General features: G+C 34.4%; 1 protein-coding gene across 1 annotated transcript; it reads left to right on the top strand.

Moving 5' to 3' along the window:
* Window positions 1-7,134: 7,134 nt before the first annotated feature.
* LOC145613984 (uncharacterized) lies at window positions 7,135-11,116 on the top strand. The gene is made up of 2 exons (XM_081669003.1): window positions 7,135-10,528; window positions 10,758-11,116. Exons 1-2 carry the CDS (start codon window positions 7,135-7,137, stop codon window positions 11,114-11,116), a joined length of 3,753 nt encoding a protein of 1,250 aa, XP_081525129.1.
* Window positions 11,117-19,235: the final 8,119 nt, after the last annotated feature.

Here is a 19,235-nt window from a genome sequence, read left to right as displayed (position 1 = left end):
TTTTTTTTGGTGTTTAGATTGAGAATCAATTTCAGGATCTCCTGAAACTAAGAGGGATGCTCTAACTAATTGAGTTATACCTCACTCTCTTATTGACCTTAGTTTTAATACTCTTATTATCATTGTCACTGTTGTAATAATTTCTTTGTATTATTCTTATAATAATCTATAATATAATCTATGTTTTTTAAGTGCTCCATTAATTTTAACTGGACATACATTGATACATGTATGCAGGCATGCCAGTGCAGGAAATTGATCAATAATGGACTTCCTATTATAATTATCAGTAATTTACATTATAAAATTTTACCAATTGAATATTCTTAAAATATTTATTGTGGTGGCGATTTCAACAAGTACACACAATGACACAAGAGTGACAAGACTATATTTTTTCTAATAAAGACTTAAAGAGTAGTAGCGTGGATGGACACCAAGTACACTTACTCGCGTTGTGAACTTTTCTTAACCGATTCGATCAGATATATGTTATGACATGCTTCGTTTGAAATTAAATTTACTGCTAAATTGCAAATTAGGAGGTCAAACCAGCCAACATATACTCAATTTTATTTTTGTGACCGATTCAATCAAAAATAGGTTATAACATGCTTCGTTTGATAAAAAATTTATTGTTAATTAGGAATTCAAGTCAACTTAAACTCAGTTGTAATTAGTTCTTAAAATTACATGCTTTAATGTATAATAATATATGTGATCAAGTACTTAAACATAAGGGTGGAAAACGACACAAAATTTAATTATAAAGTTGATTAACAACATTATTGTAAACATATCCGATTCCAATCAATTTTTTTCAAACGAAACTCATAACAAGGTTTTTCCTGTTCAAGGTAATTTGATCTCAAATTCAAACTTGATAAGATTAGATTAAAGCTTTTTCGGGCTACTTAATAGCTCAGTCTCCGACTCTCCGGTCTAAATTACTTCATAGGATGTCTCATCACTATTAGTCTATTATGAATTAATGAATTATGAAGTATTGCAGTTATCAGTTATGCAACTATGCTTGTATCTATCTACTAGTCTACTACTCAATTAAACAACTAAACTAATGTAATAAATGAATATTACTTTTTGATTGAATATAAGATTTATCGTGCATTATATATTGATGTTTATATTTATAAAAAGAAAAAATTTATTAAATTATAAACTTATAATGACTGAGTGTTGGGTAATTGGTGCACAGTTGGCCAGTTGCACATAATATGATACTTCCTCTGTTTCTTTTTAGTTGACACGTTTCTTTAGTCATGTTTGCTGATGCATAACTTCAACCATTTATATCCTTAATCACCGATAATAAAAAATTATGAAAAGTTGATATTTTGAAAATAAATATCGTGACGAATGTTACAAGATCCCACATACTATATTTTTCATTACATATAAAACACAAAATACGGTCAAAGAGGAGTGTGTGAATAAAGTCAAAACGTGTCAACTAAAAAAAACGAAGGTATTATTAATTAAGTGAAATATTCTCATATTCAAATAATCATATGTAAGATTACGAACACACTGTTGATCAATTAAAAATTTTCAAAATTTCAATTTTAACAAAGTTACAACTTAAAAGTGAAAATTTAAGAGGGAAACAAAAATAAACATTTAACTTGGTTAAAAATTGTGGGAAATTCTTCCCCCCCCAAATGGCTAAAACTCTAAAAGTATTTCATTATGAGGATAATTGGTAAATTATAAGCGGGAATACTCCCTCCAAATTTCCACGAGTGAAAGGATAATTGGTAAAGTGACGAAATTAAGTAAATTCTAAAATACAAAAAACAAAAATAAAGTAAAACAATAAGAAAGAAAAAAAAAATCTACAGCCCTAGAATCTTCCTCACTTCCTCAGCCGTTTTCATTTTTCATTCCATCCATTACTCCATTGAAGTCCAATCTCTCTCTTTTGTGTTCACTGACTTCACTCTTCTCTAATCTCTATTCTCTACACACTTAATCTCATTTTCCATTCAAGTGTTTTTTACTCAAGTGGCCTAGAAGATTTCGTATTCCCAGAATCTCAGGTAATTTACTTCTATTTCTTAGATCTGATATAATGTATATTGAATTAATCTCTGATGATTCGGAAAATAGTTTATCTGCTTAGGTTGACTGCTTTACTTTTAATTTAGAGATTAATGATCAAATCCTTTCAATTCTTTCATTATCTTTGTTTAACTATGCAAAGCATAAGTATCTCTGTGCTCACCTAGCTCCTGATCACCAAAAAGGCGAGATGACAGCTTTTTATGGTTGTAGCTTGTAGGTTTGCTGTAATTTAGAAGATGTGAATTGGAATCTGAGATTTTTGAGCTTTCTTCTGAATGTGTAGGAATGGCGTACAACAAATTAGTTTTTTTAAAAAAAAAAAAATTCAATTGGGGGTTTCTATGGGATAAATCTTAATGCATTAGATAAATTCTGACGGTATTTCTCTCTTATTCTAAATTTATTGAGTTTTATAAGAATGAATCATATTAATTTGTATTGCATTTTGTTTATTATATATAAATCTGTGCTTTATTTTTTGGGGTTAACTTATTTTTGTGTTAGATCTGTTTTAGAGTGATTAATGAGATAGAAATTGATGTAATGATTGATGGGGTTTTGAGCTTATTTCAATTGTCCATTATGTGGTTTGATATGCAAATGGAAGAGTCCATTCGATTGATTAAACAACTAAACTGCAAGCAAGCTGCATTCTAACAAACAAATATCTTTTATAAGTGTGTTGACATGGCCTTAATTTGAATGTATATAAAAACAGAAGGTTGATTTTCCCTTTTTGATTGGTTTAGATATTATTATTTTGTCTCCACTGCAACATTTCAAATTCTGTGTGGATATTAGTTTCAGAATTATGATTCAAATATTTGAACATTATTGGATAAGAGATGCTACACCTTATCTTAATCTGACAATAACTAATGATATTATTCTTGCTTATTTTGCAGCAATGGATGATCATATTATTTATGACGAGCCTATTATTTCACCAGAGGGTACAGAGGATGAGTGTACACCAGAGGAAGGAGCCAATGTTCGTACACAAGAGGAAGAAGACGGTGATCCTGAACTTACAGTTGAAAACAACAATGTGAGCACTATGGAATCTGGATTTCAAGCTGTAGAAAAGAAACGGAGTCTAGTTTGGCTGGAATTCCTCACGTTTGACAAGACGGAATCTAGTGATGGGAAACAGAGGTCAATTTGCAGACATTGCCAGAAAGCATCCTTCATAACCGACCCCCATTATGGAACCCAAAATATGCAAAGACATCTCAGAAAATGCAGTGCATATGAGAAATATATGAAAAACCAAGGAGGAAACGCTTCAAACAAAGGTAAAATCTTTAACCAAATTGTGTACAGAAATCTGGTAGCTAAAGCAATAATAAAACATGGGTATGCTTTCTCTTGGGTTGAGCATGATGGTAATAGAGAAATTCATGCATATTTAAGTGATGATGTAAAATTCATTTGTAGGAACACTGCTAAAGCTGATTGTTTAAAAATGCATAAAACTTTGAAGGCCCAGTTAAAGGAAACTCTAAGTAAAGTCTCTAGTCGTATCTCATTAACATGTGATATGTGGACCTCTTGTCAAACAGAGGGATATTTGTGTCTGACAGCTCACTATGTGGATGATAATTGGAAATTAATTAGTACAGTGCTTAACTTTAGTCATATTGATTCACCACACACTGGAAAGACCATGTATTCTGCTGTGTTGTCCATGCTTCAAGATTGGGGTATTGATGATAAGATTTTTTGCTTCACATTAGACAATGCCTCTAGTAATGATAGAATGCAAGACTATTTGAAGGAAACTCTACTTGCACGAGATGCTTTATTGTATAATGGTGAGTTTTTTCATGTACGATGTGCTGCACATGTATTAAATCTCATTGTTAAAGATGGACTTAAGGTCATTGAACATATAGTTGAGAAAGTAAGACATTGTGTGAAGAAGGTAAAATATTCTGAAACAAGAAAAAACACTTTTCGATCTTGTGTAAGTCTAGCTAAGATAAAAGAAACAAAATCATTGTGGCTTGATGTTCCTACGAGGTGGAATTCTACATACATGATGCTTGATAGGGCTATCTTATATCGTGAGGCTTTTAGGGAGATGTCTGAAGTTCAAAAATGGTGTCCTACCTCTGAAGAGTGGGATGTTCTTGAGAAGATTCGAGATGTTTTAGAACCCTTTTATGAGATAACTAAGATGTTTTCGGGAAGTGAGTATCCTACCTCAAATCTTTATTTTGGGAATGTTTGGAAGATTCTCATGCTTTTGATAGAGTTGGAGCACGATGATGATGATGTTTTGAGGACAATGGCAATAGAAATGAAGAGCAAGTTTGATAAGTATTGGTTTAACTCAGAACAAGATGATTATGGCATGTTATTTGCGTTTGCTATGATTCTTGATCCTCGTTGCAAATTATCAGTGCTAAAGTTTTGTTATGAAAACATATTTGGAGATGTTGAGGCTACCTTGAGAGTTAGTGATCTCCATCTTAAGTTGGAGAAATTTTATAAGCTATATGCCCAAACTGGAACATCATCAACATTGAACAACAACACTGATATGGCACATGCCTCACATTCCAGAGCCTCCATAAGCAGCACTTCAACTGGAAACCGCAAGCGAAAATTCGACTATTTTGCGGTAATTGTAATTGTTCTTCTGTTTTTTTTAATCCTTTTGATTATCCTTCATTCTTAATCTATTGATTAGACTTTTTTTACATATTTGGATTCTGTTTTTCTTGTGTTTACTTTATTTAATCTGTCAATTATAATCCTTTTGATTATCCTTCATTCTTAATCTATTGATTAGACTGTTTTTTACATGTTTGCCTTCTGTTTTTCTTGTGTTTACTTTATTTTTTCTGTCAATTATAATCCTTTTGATTATCTTTCATTCTTAATCTATTGACTAGACTGTTTTTTTTTACATATTTGCCTTCTGTTTTTCTTGTGTTTACTTTATTTTTTCTGTCAATTACTGGTTTTTTTTAAGATTATAAGTTAAGTTTATGTTATAAGTTAAGTAGTTGTTATTAAGATTATAAGTTAAGTTTATGTTATAAGTTAAGTAGTTGTTATTAAGATTATAAGTTAAGTTTATGTTGTTTTGTTTGGTGATGTGTTTTATGGTTTGTCGTTGACTCGTTGTGTTGAATACAGGAATATGACGATAAAGAGGCCTCATCTTCTTTTGGTGAGAGGTCAATATTGGATGTTTACCTTGAGGACCCTAAACTAGATCGGAAAGCGGAGCTTGACATATTAGCTTTTTGGAAAGAAAATGAGCATCGATATAAAGGCCTTTCTCATTTGGCTAGAGATATTTTGGCCGTGCCCCTGACAACCGTCGCTTCCGAATCAACTTTCAGCATTGGGAGTCGAGTATTGAATAAATGGAAAAGTTCATCAATTCCTGAAAATGTGGAGGCTTTAATAACAACTCGTAGTTGGATGTACTCTTTTGAAAGTAAGTATTTTATTATATTTTTTTAAAATATGTATATTCATGTTCCTACATTTTTCAGAGTTGTACATTCTTGTTTCTTTATTTTTGCATTTATAGTGTATTACTGTATTTGCTTATATTATTGTTTTTATATTTATGTAGCAAATGAGGATGATGGATTTTTTGGTTCTTATGTGGATTGGGCGGCGACTCCAAGTGTTAAATGTCAACAATTTCAAGAGTCGAATATTGGAGTATAATTATTTAGAATATTTTGTAATTTCATTTGGTATTGAACATTATGTTATGTACGCATTATTATTGTACTATTTTTTTCTCTAGACTGGTGAGAATTGTGACTTTTATTTCAAGCTTTAGTAAATTTTTTCTTAATTTTATGGACAAACTCCGTAGAATAGTCGTTAAATTTCAATCTTTTTACGAATTTTTAATAACTTATAAAGAGAATAGGCCGAAGAAATCGAGAAAAGTAATGCTCAAAATATGTAAATTACTTACACTGTTACACATTACAGATTAATAAAAAAAAATTAAGTCAGTTTAATTGCGGTTATTTTCTATTTCGGTTTGCTCAGGTCAAGTCTTTAGCTTAAATAGATTCTGGTCATTTCAGGTATAAGGTAATTTTAGTTAGGGTCACTTTGGGTTTCGAGTCTATTTGGGTCAATTAATTCAAGTTAAAGGTCGGGTCACTTTGGGTATCGGGTCAACTTCGGGTCGGGTCAACTTCGGGTCTCGGGTCACTTCGGGTCTCGGGTCAACTTCGGGTCGGGTTATTTCGGGTCTCGGGTCAACTTCGGGTCGGGTCATTTCGGGTCGGGTCGTTTCGGGTCGGGTCACTTCGGGTTTCGGGTCAAGGTCGGGTCAATTCCACTTCGGGTCGGGTATGGGTCGGGTCGGGTTGATTTCGGGTTTCGGGTCAATTTCGGGTCACTGTTTTCGGGTCGATTTCGGGTCATGGGTCGGGTCATTCGGGTCGGGTCATCGGGTCTGGGTCAGGATTGCCAGGTCTAGTTTGAATACAAATTTGCAATAGTCAGTAGTAATTTAGTAGTTGTTGTCTTTCTAATTTTATCAGAAGATTGAAAAAGTCAACCCCTTTTTTAAATGCCATTTACGACAACCTTCAAACTTAAACCTTTTCCCATAACACTTTGACTCATTTCCTTTCATTTTCTCTCTCCTCCTCTCAATGGAACACTAGTTCGGCGCTCATTTATGATATGCATGCAATTTTCAGAATACCCATAATACTTTCACTTTCATCTGTCCATTTTCTCACATTTATTTTTCGAACAGAGCATTGATCATATAAAATCCTCTGTTTTTCACTTCATAAATTACACCTAAAAAGCTGAAATTTCACTTCAAATTTGCTCCTTTTTTCTTCTTATGCAGAATTTAGCATCTGGGTATTTCTCCAAGTGATTAAAGATTGCATCTTTGAGTACTTATACTCTGTTTTATTTTTCTTCTAGGTAACTTTCAATTTTGGGTGAGAAAATTACACCATAAAATATGCAAAATTCACTTCAATTTTCATAATTTCCTCATCAAATTCAAATTTAATGATCTGGGTAGTTGTCTAATTGATAAAAATGGCATCTTTGAGGTTTTCATTGTGTTATTTTGCTCTGTTTTTGGCAACTTTCTATTTTGGGTATGTTTCATGCTCCAAAAACTCAACTTTGGAAACTCTCTTAGAAGTGAAGAACTCATTTACAGAAGACCCAAATGGGGTTTTGAAAAGCTGGTCTAAAACCAACCCAAATTTCTGTAAATGGGAAGGAATCACATGTAACTCAGCTCGAGTTGTAGTGAGTCTAAATGTGTCGAATGCATCACTCGGTGGGTCAATTTCACCTTCAATCGGTGGTTTAAAACACCTAATCCACCTTGATCTTTCTATAAACCAACTCAGTGGGTCCATTCCAACTACTCTTTCAAACCTTTCTTTGTTAGAATCTTTACTTCTTTATTCAAACCAACTAAGTGGGTCCATTCCTACTCAACTGAGTTCACTCAGGAATCTTCGTGTCATGAGAATTGGTGACAATGATCTTACTGGTTCAATCCCTTCATCATTTGGTGAACTTTCTAATTTGGTCATGTTGGGTTTAGCTTCTTGTAGTCTTTCTGGTTCAATACCTTCCCAATTAGGAAAGTTAACCACCCTTCAAAACTTGGTTTTGCAAGATAATTACTTGGTTGGTCCTATACCAGCTGAGATTGGTAACTGCACAAATCTTCTTGTTCTTGCTGTTGCAGGAAACATGCTGAATGACACTATCCCACAACATATCTTTCATCTTCGAAAACTCGAGACGCTTAATCTTGCTAATAACAGCTTGTCTGGGGAGATTCCTGATCAAATTGGTGAAATGGGTAATCTTCAATACCTTAATTTGATGGGTAATCAGCTTGCGGGTCCCATACCAAAGTCATTAGCAAAATTGGGTAAGCTTTACAATCTTGATGTGTCAATGAATAGGTTAACTGGTGTAATTCCTGAAGAGTTAGGCCAAATGAGCAAGTTAGAAAACTTGATTTTGTCTGGCAATGGTCTTTCTGGTACTATACCATCTGGTATTTGTGCCAATACAACTAGCCTTCAGGGGTTATCTTTGTCAAGTTCTCAACTTTCCGGCGAAATCCCACCAGAAATTGGTCAATGTCAGTCATTACAAACGCTTGATTTGTCCAACAATACGCTCAACGGATCGATTCCAGTTGAGCTGTATGGACTCGTTGAGCTGACTGATTTGTACCTGTATAACAACAGTCTGAGTGGTTCAATATCTCCTGCTGTTGGGAATCTCAGCAGTTTGCAGACTTTGGCACTGTATCAGAACAAGATTGGGGGAAATTTGCCTAAAGAAATTGGTATGTTGGGTAGTCTGCAAGAGATATTCATCTACAGCAATCAGTTTTCTGGAGAAATTCCTTCAGAAATAGGCAACTGCTCGAGTTTACAGATGATTGATTTCTATGGGAATCAGTTTACTGGGAGAATACCTGCAAGTATGGGGCTGCTAAAAGAGCTGAACTTTCTGCATCTTAGACAGAATGATCTGGTGGGTGATATTCCTGCTACATTGGGAAACTGTCAGCAGCTGTTGATCCTCGACTTAGCTGATAACCGACTTTCTGGTGGAATTCCGGCGACATTGGGCAATCTGGAAGCTCTGCAGCAGTTTATGCTGTACAACAATAGCCTCGGAGGTAATATCCCTGCTGAATTGAAAAGCATGTCTAATCTGACAAGGGTGAATCTTTCAAATAACAAACTGAATGGTAGCATTGCTTCTTTGTGTAGTTCAACTTCATTTCTTTCTTTTGATGTGACTAACAATGAATTTGATCATGTCATTCCACCCCAACTGGGGAATTCGCCTTCGCTTGAAAGGCTAAGACTAGGAAGCAACCATTTTACCGGGGGAATTCCTCGAACATTCGGACTCATACACGAATTATCATTGTTAGACCTTTCAGGAAATTCGCTTTCTGGTTTCGTACCTTTTGAGCTTTCCTTCTGTAAGAAACTCTCTCATATTGACCTGAACGGAAACCATCTTACTGGCAGAATCCCAACATGGTTTGGGAATTTGCCACAGCTCGGCGAAATCAAACTGTCCTCAAATTCATTCTTTGGTCCTTTACCACCTCAGTTATTCAACTGTTCTAAACTCCTTGTCCTTTCTCTGGAGGACAACCAGCTGAATGGTACCCTACCATCAGAAATTGGCAATCTTGCTTCTCTTAATGTCCTTAGGATCAGTAAAAACCGACTTTCTGGCTCAATCCCACCCTCAATTGGCCAACTTAGCAAACTCTATGAGCTTCAACTATCAAATAACCATCTTAATGGTGAGATTCCAGTTGAGATTTCTCAGCTCCAGAATCTGCAAGTCATGCTGGACCTCAGTTTCAACAATCTCACTGGACAAATTCCACCACAAATCGGATCGCTTACTAAGCTCGAAGCTCTCAGCTTATCTCACAATCTGTTCACTGGTGAGGCCCCCCCTCAGATTGGTGGAATGAGCAGTTTGAGCATGCTTAACCTCTCATACAACCACCTTGGAGGGAAACTTGATAAGCAGTTCTCGCGTTGGCCAGCTGATGTTTTCGAGGGGAATAAGCTCCTCTGTGGGAAGCCTCTTCAACTCTGCAGTGTAGCCAATCAAGGCAACCGTAAGCATGCAACCTTAGCATTGGTACTCTCTTCATTTCTGACCGTTGTTGCTGCTATTGTCTTAATACTTGGAGTGGCCATCTGCATCAGACGGCGCAGATATATGATCAAGAGATCCAAAGAAACAGGCAGCAGCTCATACAGCAGTTCTTCCAATACAAATCGGCGATTACTCAATTCAAGTTCCCCCAGGAGACATTCAGACTACAGATGGGATGACATTATGGAAGCAACAAAGAATCTGAGTGATGCTTTCATAATTGGTTCAGGAGGTTCTGGTACAATCTACAAGGCCGACTTAGCATTTGGAGAGACAGTAGCAGTGAAGAAAATAGCCCGAAAAGATGATCTCATGTTAGACAAGAGCTTTGCCAGAGAGATAAAAACTCTTGGGAGAATAAGGCACAGGCATCTGGTGAAGTTGATTGGGTACTGCACCAACAAAGGAGCAGCCTCGAATCTGCTGATATACGATTACATGGAGAACGGAAGTGTCTGGGACTGGCTTCATGGACAAGAAAGTATCAACAAGAAGGCTGGAACGAAGGGACTCGATTGGGAAACAAGATTAAGAATAGCTGTGGGGTTAGCTCAAGGAGTGGAGTACTTGCACCATGATTGTGTGCCGAAGATCATTCATAGAGACATTAAAACAAGTAATGTGCTGCTGGATTCTAACATGGAAGCTCATTTAGGAGATTTCGGACTAGCGAAGCAGATCCATTGCAATTATGAATCTATCAATGAAACAGAATCCAGTATCTGGTTTGCTGGATCTTATGGATACATTGCCCCAGGTAAATTCAAAAACCAATTTCTCATTAATTAATCTGCTTATTGTTACTTATACGTCAAAATATGTTAATCTTTATTATAACCTTTTATTTGTTGTATCATATTAATAAACCATAGTTGACTTTGTATATATCATTCATTATGTTTCAGCAAACATTATACAAAGATATCTTAGATTTTAATATATAAAACAAAATTTGGGTTTTTAAATTGTTGTCTTAAATTTTCCAGAATATGCATACTCATTGAAGGCAACAGAAAAGAGTGATGTGTACAGCATGGGAATTGTACTGATGGAACTTGTAAGTGGAAAAATGCCAACAGATGGAAGTTTTGGTACAGATATAGACATGGTGAGATGGGTAGAGACACGTATCAAAATGGAAGGATTAGATCGAGAGAAGCTTATCGACCCCAACTTGATGCCACTCCCTCCTAATGAAGAATGTGCTGCATTCCAGGTTCTTGAAATTGCACTCATGTGCACCAAGACTTACCCTGCTGAAAGACCAACTACGCGACAAATCTGTGATCAACTCCTTCAAGTATGTCGAAACAGGACAGTTAGTTTGGCAAAGAGTGATCTGTGACCATTTCATACTGTGGATTAAGTCTTCTTGGTGCATTTCAAAACAAGATTACTTATTTTGAGTTAAGATTTGATTGTTTTTCCAGGAATTTCATGCTAACAGACTGATTATTGTGAGTGTATGATCTAATTACATAAAGATGATGACTTATTATTATTATTGTATTAACCTGAATGCTATAATGATGTAAATAAAATTTTCTATCAAATGATGTTGGCTTTGTTATAATCTTTCCATGTTTAATTTAAATTAATCAAATGATGACTTATTAATTTATTTCCGAGATAAACTTACTTAACAACTCATCATTCGTGTTTGTTCACCTTTGTTCAACAACTTTGATAATATATTTAATCTCATCAACTATAATAAATTCAAGGATCTTATTATCATGGCATCATCAAATCACAAGTTCAATCATGTACTTACCATTTATCTTTTGAATATTCAAAATAAGTTAAATATATATGGTTTGTTTATAATGGAGAATTGGAGATAAACATGAGATATCTTAAAACTTTGACAGTATCTCATTTCAAATTAATTGTAATATTTGACTTTTTCATCTGAATTTAATTAATTGCAATACATTTTTACTCCTATTTAGTAAGGATTTATGTAAGTAATTATTTCGCTTTTTTTTTTTTTTTAAACCTATGCATTTTTTTTTGTTTATCCTTCCAACTAGCTTACCTCACTTGAATTAACTTTGTTTATCTTTGTCCCCAACACTTAAATATATCTCCACTAATTGCACTTATATTATTTTTGGTGTTCCACCCGGTTCACCTTTTGGGCTAATCCGGATTCGAGGATCAGTTTTGGGTGGTTAGGTTCCACTCCCCTCTCAATTGTTGTTGCGGGGGATCGAACACAGGTCCTCTCAACCAAGTGTAAACACAATCACCTCTACACCAATATCCAATTGGTATTGCGCTTATATTATAAAATTCCGTCTTTCGTCCCCACCTAGCTACAAAAGTAAAAAGGCTACAAAGTACAATTTCCCTAAAACTATGTGTTGAGTCTACTATTGCGATCAATTCGAAACTAAGACAATATATGCTTATTTCATATTTTGCTCTTAAATTATACCTCACAAGCGAGTGCATGCATGATACTTATCCAACCCTTGAAAGATCATATGGTTCAAATTAAAAGGAGCCCAAAAAAAAAAAAAAAAAAAATCCCTAAAGTATACATCCATTGCATCACTTCCTATTCTATGTTCATTGTTATAATGTCGTGTTTCTCTATCATAATTACATGTTCTATCATTTTAAATTATATGCCTTTTTCAATTTAAATTTCATGTTCTTTGATAAGGATACACATCATCTTTTATTTCTCTTCACGGCTATGAATATGTATATGTCCATATTCTTTTGACAGTCAATTTTTCCTTATACTTCATATATGCATTTCATGTTAATAAACAACTTTTATTATTATTATTATTATTATTATTATTATTATTATTATTATTATTATTATTATTATTTTTATTATTATTATTTTTTTTTTTTTTTTTTTTTTTTTTTTTTTTTTTAGGAAATGTTATTAAACCAATTTAACAGGAGCAACTAGTTCCACTCTTAAAGTGGTGAACAAAACTTGCTAATGCCAGTAATTGATTAGCACAAGGCATTGGTGCAACTACTCCTCTCTTATTTATTTATTTATTTATTTATTTATTATTTTATTTTATTTTGAGGAAATCTCTTATTTATATTTAATGTTGGGAGATTAGATTTCCCGTGACTATTAGATAATAATATTTTCATAACCCTATATTAAATCTATACTAATATATTAAAAGGCGTTCCTAAAAACGTATTATTAATCAACCATCTAGGCAAATAATCAATTATGCTTTAATGTTGCACACTAAATAATATTATACTATAAAAATATTGAAAATACATACTATATACGCACTATTAAATACTACAGAAGTAGTATTTCGGGGCAACGATCGGGCTACTCACTAGTTTTTTTCTTTTTAAATCTAATCATTCAATTTATTTTAATTAAGAAAATGATTCCGAAACGCCAAATAAGGGAAAGAGATCAAAGGAAACAATTGATGACCAACTCACATGCAAAAACTTAATTGCTAAATAAATAATCACATGGATATGGTTTTGTCTCTTAATTTTATTATGTTGCTTGCAATGCAACAAAGTCAAGAATCAATTGTTTTTCTATTTATTTATTTAAAACTTAATATAACTAGCTACTACGAAATACAATACTTTCTTATATCGTCTCGTCCACATCGACAACATGTTTGAAAAGTTTATTGATTTGTCTGAGTAGGGAGGTTAGCCACTAATAAATGACAACAATGATTGTTTATCATGAGTAATTATGGAGTGAAAATCCCAGCCCAATGTCCTTGTTCATGTATTTGGGTTGGGTTCTATTAAGGATATGTTAGGTCTCAGACCATGTCAAATACATTTAGCATTCAGGCCGGGCTTGGAATCTGGTTAGGGGTCAAGTTCGATTAACGTTATGTTAAGTCATTTATCATTTTAAATTTTGTTTTAAGTTGTATTTAGTCGGATTTCTAACATATATGGTGAGTAATTTGAATTTGCTCATGTTTGGGTTGGATAAATTTCAAGTTGGATATAGATCCTTCTTGTGTTCAGGTTAAGCTTGGGGTTGATTAATATCAAAGCAGTTGATCAAGTCGCACTTATATTGTCATATTGTTAACATGTTATGAAGAATGTAATTGCAAACAAGATGCATGCATATGATTAACACAAATGGTATCAATATGCGGTTAAACAAAAATGAAAGGGAAAAATTATAAAAAAATAGGAAATTTTATCAGAAAAAACCATTTTTAACAACTATTTTGTGGAAAAAACCTTATAAAAGTTTTTTGGCAAGGAGAAACCAGATTGTAAAATATTTTTGCTGAAGACAACCTGAAATCTCTAATCACTCAATTAACCACTAATTTACCCTTAATTCTTCTAATTAGTCATAACCTTCACTAACTAATTAATAATTAAATTAAAAAAATAACAAAAAACAAAAACCTTCTTCACCACCACCAGTCTACCACCCTCTCCTTCTCCCCCTCCCATGGCAGCGACCCCCTCCCGGCCGAGGGTAAAAGGGAAAGGGAGGGGGTCGGTTTGGCGGGGGTAGGGGTTCTAGGCGGCGACTGGGGATGGTGGAGGTCGAGAGGAGGTTGTTGCCATGGGAGGGGGAGAAGGAGAGTGTGGTTGACTGGTGGTGGTGAGGGTGGTTTTTTTTTAAAATTTATAAATCAACTTAATTATTAAATAATTAGTGAAAGTTATGACTAATTGAATAATTAAGGAAAAAATTAGTAGTTAATTGAGTGATTAGAGATCTCAGGTTGTCTTCAACAGAATATTTTACAATCTGGTTTCTCCTTGCCAAAAATTTGTTATAAGGTTTTTTCCAACAAAATAATTGTTACAAATGGTTTTTTTTTTGACAAAATTTCCTAAAAAATAATAAACATTAAAGCGATATGTCAAAAACAAGTCAACTTTTTTATTATTTCAAAATAATCAGGGGCGGAGCCAAGGGGGGCTGGTGGGGGCTTGGTCTCCCCCTTGGCTCAAGATATTAATTAAATTTGCTTTTAATTGTCATTAATTTTGGTGTAGAGGAGTTGGTTTTTTCAATGTTATATCATGTATACGTAGGTATAATCCCCCTCCCCCCCCCCCCCCACTTAGAAATTCAGGCTCCGCCACTGAGAATAATACAACCTTTAGAATATATCTGCTTAAAACAAGTAATGACTGGATGGTGACCTAGTTAACTGGTTATATGAGACACGTATCATTGTTTTATTTGTTTGCCAAATATTATTGATTGAAATTGGTAAAAAAAAAAAAAAAAAAAAAAAAAAAAAAAAAAAAAAACCCACGTAAATACATTGTTTTGAGTGTGAAGAAACATCTCTATTTATGTGTCTTTAAATTTTTTAGTTGTAAAAATTGCTCGAGTAAGGGGTCATTTTATATACATATATACATATATACATATATATATACATGTATATATATATATATATATATATATATATATATATATATATATATATATATATATATATATATATATATATATATATATATATATATATATATATATATATATGTACCTTATATAGAAAATTATATTTTATGCATGTAAGTAAGACTAGTATATATTTTAGAAGATTAAATCAATTAAATCAATTCTTCCATTATTTTTATATTAAGAAAAAACAATTACATTTCCATTTTAGAATTGTTGCAAAATAAATAAAAAAAGTTAGTTTGTAGGAAGTATTGCAATTTCGAAAATATTTTTCTATAATTTTTACTAATACATAATTGCGTATTATTATATTTACATACAAACTTGATAAATGTGTCAGTTAATCATGTAGCTCACTGGTTGGCAATCTACGACATCTAGTTGAACCAGAACATCGTCATATGTGATGAAATTTCGAAGGATCTATATTTGAAGCAGTCTCGAAGGATTTTCAAACTGTTTTATTGGAGAATTTAAGCGGACGAAAAGGCGAGACCAAGGATGGTGTCAAAGCATAATAACTAAGATCTTTTTTGTTATTGCTTGTTTCTGTAATTTTGTTTTAGGTTTCTTCCCTATGGGCAAGCTTGTCTCTCGTGTTCAACGAAAAAATGTATATGTTATTTGGATGATATATTATAAGAGGGGGCGGAATATAAAACAATTAAATTTAGGAACTTAAAAAGTGCAAAGCGGATTTTATGGGAAACCTTTCAAGGCCCAACTGGAAGTAAAACCTCGACCCTTTAAAGGATTTTCAACACAAAAGTTTCACTATAATAGGGCAAAACACCTATTTACATCCTATTATACACGGACCTTTCTCACAAGTTCCTTAGTGGACTACTTGCTACCTGATAGGACACTATCCTACCCAACCTATGTCCCACACTTAGGTTCACTCAGCACTCCCGGAGTTCCTACACTCGGCTTCACAGTAGAAGCTCACTCATTGCGTACTCACAATTACCACACAAATTTTAGAGACTTTCAAACTCCTAGTTACAAACGAATTTTAGAGTATTCAAACTCATCACACCCCAATACCCAAATTACTCAAACCCTTTTTCCCATTACAAGATCTCATTGAATAACTCTAAATACAGTACATATCTATGAATGAAGACATAAAACTAATAAGTTGGACACTTGAGATCTGTCTGGAACTCACTGGATGTATTGTAACCAAAACCTGATAGGAACTTTGACCAAGAGGACTGACTTAGCTTCGTGGTGAAGGATAAAATCATTAAGGACGGCCACTACACTTTGTCATCCTCAACATTGAATGAATACATATGAGTAGAGCTGTCAAAAGCTGACCCGACCCGAAATACCGACCCTAACTCGATTATTAACCGACCCGTCTGAACCCGAAAAAATGGTGACCCGAACCCGACCTAACCCGATCTGAAACCAACCCTAGACTGGAGTTGACCCGAGTATTTGAGACCCGAATCCGAACATGAACCGACCTAGAGAGGACCCGACCCGAATGTAACCCGTAAATTATTGACCTGAACCGAACCCGAGAATGACCCAAACCCCTTTTAACCCATCAAAACCTAATTTCAACCCAACCTGTTACTAACCCTAAATTCAACCCGACTTGTTCCTAACCCGACCCGAATTTAACCCGACCTATTACTAACCCGACTCAAATTTCAAACCGACCCGAAATCAACCCGACTTGTTATTAACCTGACCCAAATACAACCCGACTTGTTATTGACCCGACTTGTTATTACATTTATATGTATAGGTTGTTATGTCATGTTATTATTCGAATGGAAATTGAATTTCAACTCTATTCCTTCAATGTTTCACTTAACTACATAATGTCTAGCCGTTCCAATAATTTAGCGTTGGAAATGACTATATAATGTCTAGTCCACCAGACTTGATTATAACCCGCAAATTATTAACTTGAACCGAACCCGACTCGAACCCGAGAATGACCCGACTTGATTATAACCCGCAAATTATTTGACTTGAACCGAACCCGACTTAAACCCGAGAATGACCCAACCTGACTGTAACCCGTAAATTATTGACCTGAACCGAACTCGACTCGAACCCGAGAACGACCCTAACTCGTTTAAACCCGTAAAAACCTGTATTTAACCTGACTTATTTTTCACTCGACCCGAAAGAAACCCAACCTTTTATTGACCCAACCTAAACCCGACCCAAACCCGATAAGATGTATGACCCGACGTGACCCGACTCAAGCATGACCCAACCCAAACCCGACCCGCATATGTTACGACATTAACCCGTATTGACCCGACCCGAGTTGACCCAACCCACACTAACTCGACCTAAACCCGACCCATTACCCGAATTGACAGCTCTACATATGAGCATATTCATAGTACACTAGAATTATTCATTTCATCTTGAAAAAGATAGGCTTTATCAAAAGATAAGTTTAAAACATATTTTCTAAAATAAGTTTTCCGAAAATATATCTTTTTGTTAAGAATAGAATCTGTCAATAATAATAAAGATACAATTAACATAAAATCAGATTTTATTCAAACTTAACTTTTTGTTCAAAAATACTTTCTAAACAAACTTATCTTTTTCCAAAAGAGATTTATTAGAAAATAAATAAATATATTTATTTAGTAAAACCAAATTCCTAAAACATATGCACATATTAGGTAAATATATATCATTAAAATTGACTTTTAAAAACGTGCATGCTTAAGTTCCTATTAGGTTCGGAGCTCTAACAGTCTCTAAGTTCTTGATAAGTCTGTAACTCTAATTTCATTGACTGTCTGAAGTTCGCCTTGGTTTTATATAAACTTGTTCCAGGCCGACTTTTATGTCCAATATACTTACATGGATCCTAGAGCAATATACTTCTATTTCTCCGCCTTCATGTTGCTTATCTGAAACTCTTATTTTGGAATCCTGTAGTCTTGATGTATTCTAGATCTCGGGGGCAATGTTCCACTTCTGGAACCGCAGGCCAGGTTTCAGCATTACACTAGAACTTGATGTCACTCTTCTCCAGCATTACACTGGAACTCGAAGACCAAGTCATTACAACCAGTCGTTCTTCTCCAACATTACACTAAAATTTGCTTCTGTTAGGAAGCTCCTTGTATGTACATGTTAGGGAATACATCATGTACCTGTTAGGAAACATGCTCCGGCTCTTGTGGGAAAGTCTTCCAGAAGTTCCTTCTGGATCTCGTTGGAGATTAAACCGTAAGGTTCCTTTGTGGTTTAATTTGGTTCTCATCGTGGGAGAACCTACTTAAGGTTCATTCATTCTCTCTTGTTCCTCTTGAAATCTTCTATGTTCCAACCCATTGACTTCACTTAAGTCAGTTAGACACTCAAGAGAACATTATACTTGAAGAAGGGTACTCAACCCAACGTCCACCTATGTTCAATGGTAAGTTCTATGCCTACTGGAAGAACAGGATGGAGATTTTCATCAAGGTTGAAAATTACCAGGTTTGGCGTGTTATTGAAACTGGTGATTTTGAAATAACTCAAACCAATGACAAACATGAGGTAGTTTCTAAATCCATTTCTGATTATGATAAGGAAGACTATCAAAAACTTGAACTGAATGCTTTAGCAATAAAGTATTTACACTGTGGACTTGGACCTCATGAACATAATCGTATCATGGGATGCAAGTCTGCTAAACAGATTTGGGATTTGCTATAGGTAACTCATGAAGGTACTAATGAGGTAAAACGTTCCAAAATTGATTTATTAATGTCTAGATATGAAAGGTTTGAAATGCAATCTAAAGAAACCATAGAAGAGATGTTTACTAGATTCAATGATATTATTAATGAACTGAACTCCCTTGGTAGACATATTCCTATTGATGAACAGGCAAGGAAGATCTTAAGAAGCCTACCACAAGATGAATGCTGGAGATCCAAGGTGACTGCCATGCAGGAAGCTAAGGACTTCACCAAGTTAAACATGGAACAACTAGCTGGGTCATTGATGACACATGAACTTCATCTGAGTTCCAACACTGAAAATTCAAGAAGTAAGGGTC

The sequence above is a fragment of the Chenopodium album genome, chromosome 25 (assembly GCF_948465745.1).
Source record: "Chenopodium album chromosome 25, dcCheAlbu1.1, whole genome shotgun sequence".
NCBI lineage: Eukaryota > Viridiplantae > Streptophyta > Magnoliopsida > Caryophyllales > Amaranthaceae > Chenopodium > Chenopodium album.
This window is presented reverse-complemented; position numbering and strand designations above follow the sequence as displayed.